Genomic DNA, 12,972 nt, shown 5'->3' with positions numbered 1-12,972 from the left:
GTGCCTAATATCCTCAACTGGGAAGAGAGGCTGAGACCTGTCGTTGGACTCTATGAAGCCTTTCTAAGGTTCCTTGTGGGAAGGGCAGAGACCAGACCAGGCCCACAAAGACCTCTGTGCTTAGAAAGGGACACCCCGAAAAGGCTTTCCTTTGAGCACAAGATCCTTTCTCATGTGTGGTAGCAGTCAACCCAGTTGCAGATGCTGGCTTTTCTTTCTTATCTGTCTTCTACTGTGCCTTTTCCAGGAATTGACCTCCCTACTCAGAGCCTGGGTTGCCTTCCCTGGCTGGGTTCTGCCCTCCCTGTAGCACTCTCCCATCAGGCACCTTTGAGAGATGCTATCTGTGAGTTTACCCTGCTTTCCTTTGGAGATGGTATCCAGCTTTCCTTTAGGTGGTCACACAAATGGGAGCATTGGTGGAAAGCTTCCAGGCAGACTGGTTCTGTTATTACCCAGAAAATATGAGGATGAGGCAGGAGTACCCCAGACTTTTCCTGAGTGAACTTTTGTCTTAGGGCATACGTGTGTGTGTGTGTGTGTGTGTGTGTGTGTGTGTGTAAAAAGACCATGTATATGTGGTTTAAACAACAGAAATTCATTCTCTCTCAGTATAGAAGTTTGATCTTTGGGGCTGGAGAAATGGCTCATCGGTTAAGGGCGTTGCCTGTTATTCTAGAGGACCCAGGTTCAAATCTTAGCATTCACATGGCAGCTCACAACTGTCTATAACTCTAGTTACAAGGGGATCTGACAGCCTCGTCCAGACATACATGCGAGCAAAACACCAATGCATATTAAATGAAAATTTAAAAAATCATTAAAAAAGGAAGTCTGATCTTTGGGTGGCATTCCAGAGATGTCTCTCTCTAGACTTCTGGCACCTTCTAGCATGATTCTTACCTTTCCCTGTCTTCACACAGCCAGCTGTTTCCCCTGTATCCTTTTCATATTAAGGGTAGCAGTCACTGGACTTTGAACCTACTCACGTCCAAGATTTTAGCACTGCAGTAGCCTTGTGATTACAATTGGAAATGCCTTCTTTCTAAGTAAAGAAGTCATGCTCTGAAGCCCTCGGTGACATGAATTTTGGAGGGACCCTATTTTGTCCACCAGTCTGTTTTCTGCCCAGACCCTAAAAATATTGATGGGGGTAGTGATGGCAAGAGTAGTATTTTGGTGTGATGAAAGTAAAGAAAGGTAGAATTACTCTGGGGAGCTGGGAATGGTAGTAATGGATGACCTCTAATCCCAGAACTCATGAGGCAGAGGCAGATGGATCTCTTGAGTCAGCCAGGTCTACATAAGTGAGTTCCAGGCCAGCCAAGGTTACATAGTAAGACACTGTCTTAAACCATTATCAACCACCTATACTCCAACAAAACTGGAATGGGAACAGCCTGTCCCTTGGAGGAACACCTAGGGAAATGGGCCTGGAGGTCTGAGTATTGGTGTTAGGAGTGTCCCGTGTCCTCTATTCACGTGTTAATATAAAGCCTGAGTCAAAGTCTCAAATGTAGAGAGAACTCTGCCGTGGACTCCATGTGCAGAGAAAAGTGTATTCTATCCTTGACTTTGGACTGAGTGAAGGCTGTGTTCCCCTTTATCACTTGGGCTAATGGATAGAGAGGCTGTCTGTGTCCTTTTGAAGGAGTTCTTAGTTCATACCTTGCCTTTGAGTTGAAGATGATTCTTATTTCAGGGGCTGGATTTTTCTATACACGTGATGGGGATGGTGGACTGGATCCCATACCATGCTAGCATTCAAACTATCCCAAGCTTTCTCTATCATGGGGTTCCCCAGGGTGAGAGGACACAGTGGGAGAGGAGCCTAGCCTTTTGGTGGTGCAAATGGTTCATATTTTCTACCCAGGAGACTTTGAACTTTTTCCCAGAACATATAATAGCAAGAGAGTTGATTTGAATTCTCAGGGCCTGAGCCCACTGAGGGATGTCCAGAGCCGCTTCCTGCCTTCTCATGTGCTTGGTTTAAGATGTATTTGGACATTTTGCTTTGTCTTGCTTTTACTTTTGTGGTCACTAGTATCTTTGGGCCAATACTATTAGAGCTAGCTTCCCACTTCGTGTCTCCTTAAATGTTCTTTTCCCTAACATTCTGTCACACACATAACACACTATTTGATTTATCTCTCTTCTCAGAAACATAAGCAGTAGCTATTCATGATAACTAATGCCTGTGGTCTCCATAGTTGGGAAGGCTGAGGCAGGAGAATTGCCACAAATTCAAGCCTGGACTGCAGAATAAGACCCATAGGGAGGCCCTCACTCTGAGTGATCATTTCAGATGGAAGCACATTGTTTTAAAAGAGAATTTTTAATACTTATCAAAAATCAAGAACAAAATCCACCCCAACCCAGCACACCAGTTCTCTAGCTTGAGGCATGAAGGTGGGGCGTCTGTGCAGCTGTAGTTAGCAGCTGGCTCTGGCCACGTGTAAACAGCAATTTTCGGGACTGGCATGCATGCTGGGGCTTTTGTAGCGCCAAGGGGTTTGTGGAGAGCTTTGGTGTTTAGTTAAATTATGGGTCTAGATGCAAAACTTCACAGCGGGGCCTTGAGAGCCTGACCATGTCCTGCTTTCCTGTGTGCACACAAGTGCTCACCCCCCCTAGACACACACACACACACACACACACACACACACACACACACACACCCCTACACACATCTTCCCAGAGGGATACCCTAAATGTTGTATTCCTTGTCCTGAGGGGTACAAGGCTCTTGAATAGGTCCTTAGAGTCCCCGATAGTGTAAAACACTTCAAAATAAAAGTTCCCTGCAGTCCTCCACCGAAACCCCCAACTGAAGGAAGTCTAAGATTAACTACCTGGAGATTTTGGGCCTTGAGTTCTCAGTGGCTTTTCCATCTCAGTGCACGGTGGGAGCCAACTGCAGCCCCTGATCATCTTGCTGTGCAGTCGCCAGTGTTGGAGACCCCCATGTGGAGACTGCTGATGTCCAGGCTGCAGGAAGATGACACAGGTCATTCATTCACTGGTGGAAAGGATTTCTCATTACTCAGATGAGCGTAGATCCAGAGACCAATACATACCAGTGCATTCCTGTTCACCTTTTCCAAGGTCAGAAGAAGGTTCAAATGTGGCAGGCTATTGGATAGTTTTGAGGAAATAGAAGCCAAGACTTACATGGATAGAATAGAGCTACCCTAAGCCCACACCAGCATGCTTTATTACATGTGAGCACACACATGTAATACAAACCTACACACAGACATTACATGCATGGTGCTTATGTGAATGTGAAGATGTCTGTTTAATTCCACGGGGATCCTGAGCACAGTATCCCAGCCCTCTCCGCTTCCTGCCCTCCTCAGTAGCTATGGAAATGGAGGGAAAGAGAGCGAAGACTATGACTGCAGGTCCTCTGCCTCCCTCGTCCCTCACCAGAATGCAAATCACAGAGCAGTCTACAGTCCATTTGGTGGTAATGGTGTCAGGATTCCCCAAGCAGATCACCCCATTGTCCACCTGTCCACTCCAGGGGCCCTCGGAGGAAAGGTCACGATGTACAGGCCACTGTCCCCTGGCTGTTCTCCCCTCTCCTAAAGCACATCTTCCCTCTGGCCTTTTCATGTCTGGAAGTCTCTAATGAAACTAGTTTCTTTTTTTTTTTTTAAAGATTTATTTATTTATTTGTTTGTTTATTTAATGCATATGAGTACATGGTAGTTGTCTTCAGACACACCAGAAAATGGAATCAGACCCCATTACAGATGGTTGTGAGCCACCATGTGGTTGCTGGGAATTGAACTCAGGACCTCTGGAAGAGTAGTCAGTGCTCTTAACCTCTGAGCCATCTCTCCAGCCCAACTAGTTTCTTTTTTAGTGTTTGGTGAGGAGTGAGAGAGAACCCTTGCTTATCTAGGCCGGATCCTACAGAGGATGTTTTAGTAACTCAGATGTTTTGGTGCATTGTCCAGGGCCTGGATTTTCTCATCCTTTCCAAACGGGAAGGGTTTTAAAGGCTTTTGGGGGAGACCGTGTGGATTTATAGCTGGTTGCCTGTCTCTGTGTTTAGGACTCTGTCTTGGCATGCTCACAGCTGCCTGGCAACGGTGGAAGGGGTATGAAGAGATCTTTTCATTTAACCAGTTGCTGAGCTCCAGTAGTTTGGATGAAGACAGGGTGGTCGTTTTTTTCTTCTCTGGGTTTCCAAGAATGTTTGGAATCTAGGTAGGGCCTCAGCCCTATGTCGCCTTTCTCTAAGCAGTGAGGAGACCACAGGGTTTCTTCCATGGACGGTCCTATGAGAGGTACTTTGAGGCTTCCACTAGGATATGTCTGAGGTTATCTTAACATTTCTTTACAGATACCTAATTACTTGGTTGGAGTTTACAAAAAGAAAAGAGAAAGGGGAAAGAGAGGAACCCAAAATTAAACCATAGGATCATCAGATTTCACACAGAGATGCTAAAAAGTGCTTTTGAAATCACTGAGGTTTAGGATGGGATGATAGGAGTCGATTCTTTAAAAGAAGCTATTTGTTTGGCATGTTTTTCTGCCATACATTTCTTTTTAAGTGTAAAGGATGAATTTACTAATTGACTCTGGGTTCAGTTACAGTGACCGTTTAGCTATCATCTTCAGCATGCCCTGCTAGACTCTTTGGCATACGATATTTAACCTGGGCCTCATGGGAGCTTGTGTGCTAAGCTAATTATTATATCTCCATATTATAGTGGATTGGATTCCACGGTCTCTTAGAGTGTACACTCCCATGCCTAGTACTTAATGGGTCTGTTGAGTGAATACATTAACAGAGTTAGGTTAGTAGAATTTGACCATCAGTAAGTATAGGAAGAGACTGAAATCTGAAGAGGGCCCATATTAGTCAGCTTTGTTCTTTGTTATGACTGAATGCAACTTGAGGGGGCGGGGATTTCCTATTGGCTTGAGGTTTCTGTTCATTTTAGTGGAGAGACAGCTTATAGCATGGTGACCTACAAACACTGTAGGGAGCATGGATGAGCATGAGAATAAACAAATGTGCCTTGGTTTGTTACCTTTTTCCTTTTCCTGCTTTTATTTCATTGGGCCCCTGGTCTTTAGGATGGTGCTACCTGTATCCAGGGCAGGTCTTTCTCCCTTAGTTTTGGCTCAGTACCTGTCAGTGGGTCGGTTGGTGCTAGAAATGACCTCAGCGGCATGCTTTAGTGATGTTTTTTAGCTCTCTCAGTCCACTAAAGTTCACAGTCAAGATGAACCGTTGCAGAACATTGATAGACTTTGACTCGTGGGGAGATCTTGATTTATCGGGAGGAGCTTAGGAATGGGTGAAACAGGAGATGAGTGTCAGGAGCAAGAAGAGGTCACAGCCAGGTGGCTCATCAAGAGAACCTTGCGTGTGGGTGCTGTGTGAATACTGGCTGGATCTTTTCTAGAATGTCCTCACATGTGATGTCCTCTCATCTTTAGTCACTGGAGAAGAGAAAACCAGTAAACCACAGTTTTAGATGAGTAGTGTTCCTATGTAGCAGGAGGAAGCAGTTGGCGGGACACGGCCATTAGGATAGCATCCACTTGAAACCGTGCAGAAAGCCCATTACCTGCTCTAGTTTGGGACCAGCCATTGGCCACGTGGCTTTACGTGCCCACCAGCAGCTTCCTGTTAAAAGCTGGAGCTTCCTGACATCTGGATGCCTCTTTCTGACTCAGGCAACCCAGTCTTGGACTCACGAGGGTTGGGTGGCAGGTGGGACTTTGTGGGCCACCTTGAAGAGTGGAAGAGAGAGAGGGAGCCCCATCTGGAGTCACAAGTGCAGTGAGACACCAAAGCTGGATTTCTAGTGTCTTTTCAGTTCCAGCATGTAAGCAGTGTGCCCTGATTGTACAGTGTGACCCCGGGTGATTTGTTGTGGATGATTTTGGTTTCGTTCATTCACTCATCGAATATTTTAAGAGACTTGGTAGAGACAGCTATACAGGAAGGTATGGCACCTGTCTGGTATTCTGCATCCAGCTATAATAAATAGCATAGATCACTTATTTATTTATTTACTATTTTAAGTCAAACTGATAATACTTTGTACCCACTAGACTTTCTTACTTTTTGTTAGTTTTCCTATTGTTTTATTTACCTTTTTTGAGACAGGATCTTGCTGTGGATTCCTGATATAGTCTAAAACTCTGTCCTCCTCCAGCTTCCTGAGTGTCATGCTCAGAGTTGTGTACCACCGTATCTGCCCTTTAGTTTTAAATTTTGACATCAAACCCCTACTAACATGTATTCCAACCTCAAGTTTCCCCCTTGGTTGTTTATTCGTCTTACAGGACTTGGTCTTTGCCCTAAGTAGTTTATATGATACGGCTTCCTTCTTTCTTTCCCGTGGAGCTGACAGGGGTCTAGAATGTGGGCCATATTCACACTCATTGAATTTCAGTGTTAGCTTCTGTTTGCCCAGCCCCTTTGGTGTTGTAGAGGTCCTGCAGAATCAGAGCCTGAACATTTGAAGGAGAAAGTGGTTTAGTGTGAATCATGGCCCACATGTGTGTATGAGCGGTGTCAGGTGACTTCAGAGGAGGTGAGACTGACATCAGGTTGGCTAGGACAGCAGATGGATATTTTGGAGTTAGAAGAAGGTCATGGAAACTTGGAAGATTGTTGCAACTTGCCATGGGAAGATCTGGGAGTGGAGAGGCATTCCAGGGAGAAAGACCCATGAGAAAAAAAGGTGTAGAAACCTGGGGATTCTTGGGGTGGGGCGGCCATAGGGTTGATCAAGGTGAGCAACAGGCAGTCCAGAGGGTAGAGCTTGCAGGGTGGTCCCTAAGTGCAGGGTCAGCACCTGGCTTAGCTACAGGCATAGACCAGCATGAGAACAGCTGAGCAGAGAAAGTCCACACCTCCTTTGATTGTGTGTGCATTTTTTTTTTTTAAAGTACTGGGGATTGAGCCAGGGCCTTGAGCATTTGAATCGAGAGCTATCTGTAGTCCTTATGTATTCCGTTAACAACCAGTTTATTAGTTCTTTGAGAACCCCATGCAACATGCTTTGATCATGTGCATACCCTCTCCCACAACTCTTGCCAACTCCACCCCCTTTTCTGCCCATCTGACTTTTTTTTTTTTTTAAACTCCATCAAGAGCAATTTCTGTTGCCCACATCTTTGTGGGCATGTGATCTTACTTGACAAGGTTCTGGCTACTTTCTGTTTTTCCATCTAGCTGTGTTTTGTTTGTGTCTCTTAGATTTTAAAATAGCCTGCCTTGGGATTTTTCTCCATATGCTAATGAAGCCATGTTTCATGGCCACAGAGGTCCTGGGGGCCCCTGGGCTGTCAAGAAGTTCCAGTCTATTCTGGCAGGCTGAATGCTTAAGATATGCAGAGTGGCTGACTCCAGCATCCTTAACTATCTAATGGTGTGGTCCATGAGGCTAGCTCAGGTTGCAAACTGCCTTCCTGGAAGACTATAGAGCAACGCTTGTTGAGGCCGTGCTTCTGATAACCCAGTTAACCCCTGTCTTCCTTTTGTCATCTCTTACAGATGGTCACAAGAACAAAGAAAATATTCGTAGGAGGATTGTCTGCGAACACAGTAGTGGAAGATGTAAAGCAGTATTTTGAGCAGTTTGGCAAGGTAAGTGCTGCACATGAGTGGACGGTACCCATCCACCGGTGTAGGTAGATTCTTGGATGCAGCTGCCTGGGACTCTGCTATAGCCGAAGCTTCTAGAACAGGGTCTTGAACCTCCCCATCAGTATTTATGTGAAACTCCAGGAGCCGCAGTGAAAGAGTCCGGCTTATGATTGGCGTGGTGCCTTGTGTGCCTGCAGGAGCACACAGAGTGGCCTTTCAGTACTGTTTTGCTGTCATTTGCCAGCCACATGGGGCCAGGACTGGGGAAGGATGTGGGGCTGTGACTCACAGGGCACAGCCGCCCACAGAAGCTGTGAGAGGTAAAGGCCTGTGGGCCCATGCTGGGATTGCTTCTTTCTTGTCTTTCTGGAAAATGACATTCAGAAGTAAGGGCCCCTGGGGCCCTTGGCAGCAGAATAGTCCCCTGTTAAGTACCCAAGGAGACTTGGGTAAGATGTTGGCTGTACCCATCATCTTTCTGACCTGAGTACTGAGGAGACAGTAGCAAACTGATGCCCTGAGGTCTGCTGTCAGGGCTAGGAGCCCTCGGTCAGGAACCAGAGGGTGAGAAGGTGCAGGGGATAGGTGGACAAAGAGGGTGAACATCCGTGGGTGGTGGTTTTGTCAGCTGCTTTCCAGTTGGTGAAAGAGAGGCAGTAGCCATCTCTTCAGATGTCATGCTGCCCCATGTTGGCCTTTGTGTGGTCTCCTTTCTCCAGCTCCCACAGAAGCCGTAGATCTAAAGCAGGCTGGCAGGTGAGTGGCTGAGCTGGCTCTCCACTTCCTGCTTCTTTTGAGTAATTGTAGGTGTTGTCATGGGAGCCCACGCATGGGATCAGTTCCTTCCATCATAGGTCTGTGTCTTCCCTGTTGAAAGGCTGACATGGCAGAGCTCTGTGGTACTCTGGGAAGGCACAGTGCCCCACTCTCTGCTCTTATTCCTTTACTCCCACGATGGCCGTCCTGTTTGCCGTAGGCCAGGACAAGGGCACTGCCACCCACTAGTTGGCCTGAAGGTTCTGTGTTTTGTTTGCTTGCCCAGGGCAGCGGACAGCCATGACTTAATCACTGTTTGTGTCTCTTCATGAGCCACTGCCTGAGACGAGGGCCATGACCTTTATTTAGCTTTGAATTGAAGATCTCCCCCGCTCCCCTCTCTCTTGTATTAATCAATTTCGGCATGGATGGGAGACCATGCAACAAGGAAAAACCAGTCTCTTCCAGTTCAGCTATGCTTTTGATATGGCATGGAATTGCCCACCTAGGAAGGTTTTGAAAGCAGCCCTCCACACAGTCCTCCTGGCCTTCCTTCCCATCTGGGGGCTGATTCATTCTGGGCAGCTCACAGGGAAAGCTAGGTGCTGATGCCCACCGACTACTAGAGTTATAGGGTTGCTCTTTCTGAGAGCAATTTATGGCACTAGGGGGAAGTAACCATCACTGCCCCCCACCCTCCCAGGGAGAGGGATTGGAAGTAATTAAATGAGACAAGTCCTTCTTGCACCATACTCTGGAGGGTAGGCCCTCTTCGATGTCTTTCTGCTTTCAAATTGAGTCCAGGGGTAGTGTTTGCAAACATGAGGTGGGATTTCTTTTTCGAGCCATAACCTGCCTTGGAATCTCATGGGCCCATTTGCAGATGTCAGGGAGGTTGCCGCTGCCTAGATGAGTTGTTAGTGTATTCTAGACAGGCTTATACTTGCTTCAGACGGCACATCTCTGCACATTTCAACCTCGCTTGCTTGCTTGTTTGCTTGCTTCTCAGATCCTCCCTCCCTCCCTCCCCCCCCCCCTCCCACCCTCCCTCCCTCCCTCCCTCCCTCCTTTCCTCCCTCCCTTCCTTCCTTCTTCTTGTCTCTCATGAGCACTTACAGTTGTGACCCAGAGTGTCCGCAGTGGGGAAGCTCTGCAAGCTTTCGCCGTGCCCATGGCTGCTTCCAATGCCACCTCGAGAACAGTTGTCCCTTTGTCTCAGCAGCAGTCATAGACCGTCTTTCCTAACACGGCACTTGCTGGGTCGGATGCTGTCCAGTTAATTGTGCAGTAATATTTGTGGATTCTGACAGGATGCATAAACTTACAGAGTGTTTTATTAAAGGACTAAGGAGGCTTTTGAATGTATCAAAACTGGTAACACTCTGTTCACGAGCTAGCAACTCATTTTGTGCATATGCTTGAATATTATCTGGGTTTGCATTCGGAAGAGCTGGTTTGTCATTTGCTGGAGTCTGGTGTGGCCCCCTGGACAGGGTTCACTGCCTCTCTGGATTCTGGTATTGTTCATTTGAATCCAGAATGATTGAACTAGGGAGAGTGTCCTGGGAGGCCTTGGGGGCCATGAGCAAAACCAGCCACTGCGAATGATGGGATGGACAGATGGACAAACTGACCTTATCTTTTGTTAGAGTATATTCTGGTGGGTGGGGGTGGGTTGTGAAGGTATATACTAACAGATCATCCTACAGCGTGCATGCACACACATATGCCTGTGCACGCACACACGTATACCTGTGCAAGGTCATTTGGGGCTGTCTTGAAGCCAGTGGCCAATTAGTGTAAGTTTATTACCTAATGAGTACTACTAACTGTCAAGTGCCAGGTTGGGCCATTTACTTATTTAAATTTTTTTCTTGTTTAACTTTTCTCTGGGAGATGATGGCATCCCTGGTTTTGTATAAATTGGGGTTTTAGTGCTGGCAGGAGAGGAAGGCATGGTGTCTCTTCAGTGTGCACAGGACAGTGCCCCAGGTTGGTGTTGGGTAGCCTTCTTGGTTGGGAGGATAGTAGAGACCACGGAGGTTTACGTTTGAATGTCTGCTCTGCTGCTTCTCTGCTTCCGTGCCTGGACTTTGCATCCTGCTATGGCCTCTGTACAAGGTGTACTACACTGAGGATTCCAGTCTTCGTCATTTCCTTGCCTTTCCCCTTTTCCACCTTGCCTGAGATGGCAGCTACTCCAGCTGTTTTGTTTCAGGGGGCAGTCAGCATGGGCGTGACTGCTATCAAGGGGCTGAGCAAAAGGGTCTTTAAATATGTTATTGGTGAGTGACATGAGTATACATGACACACAGACAGCTTTAAATAACTCAGACTGAAGGCTTCGCTACCCTTTCTCGCAGACTTAGCCTCCCCCCACCAGCCCCAATTAGAAATGCTGAGGCTTGTTTATATTAAAATGTGATCGTGAAATGAAACTGCCAGCACAGGACTCAGCAAGCTTAGATGGCTCTCTCTCCCCACTTGGTGGCTGTTTCTAGTGCCTTCCATGGAGAATGGCAAAGCAGGCGATATTCCAAGGCTTCTGGGCTGGGCCTGACCATGGGATGGCCTTTAGCAGTATCTTGACAGACTTTGGTTCTGGCCTCAGTTTCTCTTCTGAGGAACCTGTTCACAGATTTGTGAAGGCTGGTAAATTGCTCTGCAACCCATATGGTCTCTATTGTAGCTTCTGCTATTGTAGGGCGAAAACAACTGCAGCCAGTATATAAACAGATGGCTGTGCTTGTGTTCCAATAAAACTTTATAAAAACAAACAGAGAGCCAGATTTGGCTTGTGAGCTGTCTCATTGACCCCTGAACTGAGTTATTTCCAAGGCTGGTCTTTAAGCAGAGAAAGTCCTGTAGAGAGTGCTTAAATAGAAGTAGATAGATTATAACCTGAGGTATTTATAGACTAACAAAAGAATACATTGCTCACAGTAGCGAGCATGGTATGTAGTAAGCAAAACTGTTTTCACCACATTACAGTTTATTTCTGGGATTCGTGATGCAGGGATAGTGCGTCTTGATTGAAGACTGCATTCTTTATTTGGAAAAGGGCACTATTTATAAGCTGGAATTGTCGTCCTATGAGTAAGACCCAGAAAAACTGAGTAAGTTACTTTCAGTCTTCCTGTTTCAAGTGAGGTCTGAATGATCAAAACTCGTGACGTTCAGAGTTTCATCTTAAGATGGTTTTACTGTGTGTTGATGTTTCTGATTTACAGTTACATGTGTTCGGTGTGAGCTTTTAAATGCATTTTCAAATGTGCTTTCAAGGATGTCAAGTTAGACACATGGCATCTCCACAATGGATGTGGGTGATGGGAAAGAAGTTGTCCAAGCTCACACAGCCTGGGCTGGGTAGAGCCCCGGCGGGCCCTTGTGGCAGGAGCTAGGCTCTATGTGCTCTTGATAAAACTCTGTCTGCTGCTTTGGCAGTCAGCAGATTCTTATGTACAGGGAACACAGCTTATTCATTTGTCAAAAACCTCTCATCTCCAGTAATTTATTTAACTGCCTTGGTTTTTTGGTGGACATTATCTGTGTTCGTGATTTCATACATACAGGAGTGATGTATAGAGACCATTCCAAAAGCTGGCAGATGACTGATGCTCGGATATGCCAGAGCAGAACCACTCGAAAGCCTGTATCTTAACAAAGTACCCTGGGCTGGAGAAGCCCTCCTCACACATGGGTTTCCTCCTCTCCCTCCTCTCCCTCCTCTCCTCCTCCTCCTCCTCCTCCTGTTTCCCCCTCCTCTATTTCTTCCTTCTCTCTCCACTCCCCTCCTTCAAGTACCAGTCTCTTACTTACATTCATGCTAGGGATTTGATCAAAGAGGACTTGAAGCGAATGACCCCCTCTGCCTTGCTCTGGATGGAGCAGAAAGTTTCCCACTTCCCAGCTGCTCCCGAGGCACCAGGGCAGCTCCAGTGCCCAGCTCTGCTCACCTCGGCTCACTAGGTGATGCTGACTTTACAGTCCTCCAGTGAGAGCCGTGGAGGCCTCCAATTATACTTCACATGGCGAGCTGTGTAATTAGTTTGGAAGACTTATGCTTAGTCATTGGTTTATCCTAATCGGCTTTGGCTTTTCCCAACAACAAAGTGAGCTCATTTTGCTGAGCTGAACCGACTCTGCACCCTTTGTCTTGCTGTCCATTGTCTCTTTCCTTTCATTCTGTCTTACTGCCAACGTTCTGTTTCATTAGGCCTACAAGTCATTTCCAATCCAGTGGGCTGCTACAATCCAGCCTTTATCACCCGCTGCCCTGGTTCCCACGTCCCTTCTGGGCCTGAGTCTGTGGTTTGATATGAGGGCCTTAACCCCTTCGTGGCCAGCTGGTCTTGGTGATGGTGAGGAGCAGAGACAGCAAGAAAGGATAGGGTCTGGGAAGTTATGGTTCCTCAGCTCCCAGGGAAGGGAGCTTTCTGGGAAGAAGTGGGAGGTTCTTGACACCCTCTGCAGGAGCTGGGCTGTGTGAGGGGCTGAGAAAGCTAAGGCTCCAAAGAGTGATGTTCGAAAACTTCATAGGAAAAACAGTTGGAAACCAGAATGAATTGGCTTTTTCACGTAGGAATCTCCTC

At 46.8% G+C, this 12,972-nt stretch overlaps 1 protein-coding gene across 3 annotated transcripts in view; it reads left to right on the top strand.

Moving 5' to 3' along the window:
* The window catches only part of Msi2 (musashi RNA binding protein 2), a 368,246-nt gene that overhangs the window by 119,395 nt on the left and 235,879 nt on the right, over positions 1 to 12,972 (top strand). For all 3 annotated transcript variants that reach the window (XM_028772332.1, XM_028772331.1, XM_028772333.1), the window contains exon 6: positions 7,532 to 7,624. In XM_028772332.1, coding sequence (XP_028628165.1) covers positions 7,532 to 7,624 — 93 coding nt within the window. The remainder of the gene's footprint in view (positions 1 to 7,531; positions 7,625 to 12,972) is intronic.

The sequence above is a fragment of the Grammomys surdaster genome, unplaced genomic scaffold (assembly GCF_004785775.1).
Source record: "Grammomys surdaster isolate TR1022 unplaced genomic scaffold, NIH_TR_1.0 213, whole genome shotgun sequence".
NCBI classification, from domain to species: Eukaryota; Metazoa; Chordata; class Mammalia; order Rodentia; family Muridae; genus Grammomys; species Grammomys surdaster.
Note: the sequence above shows the minus strand (reverse complement) of the source record. Positions and strands in the feature narration are given on the sequence as shown.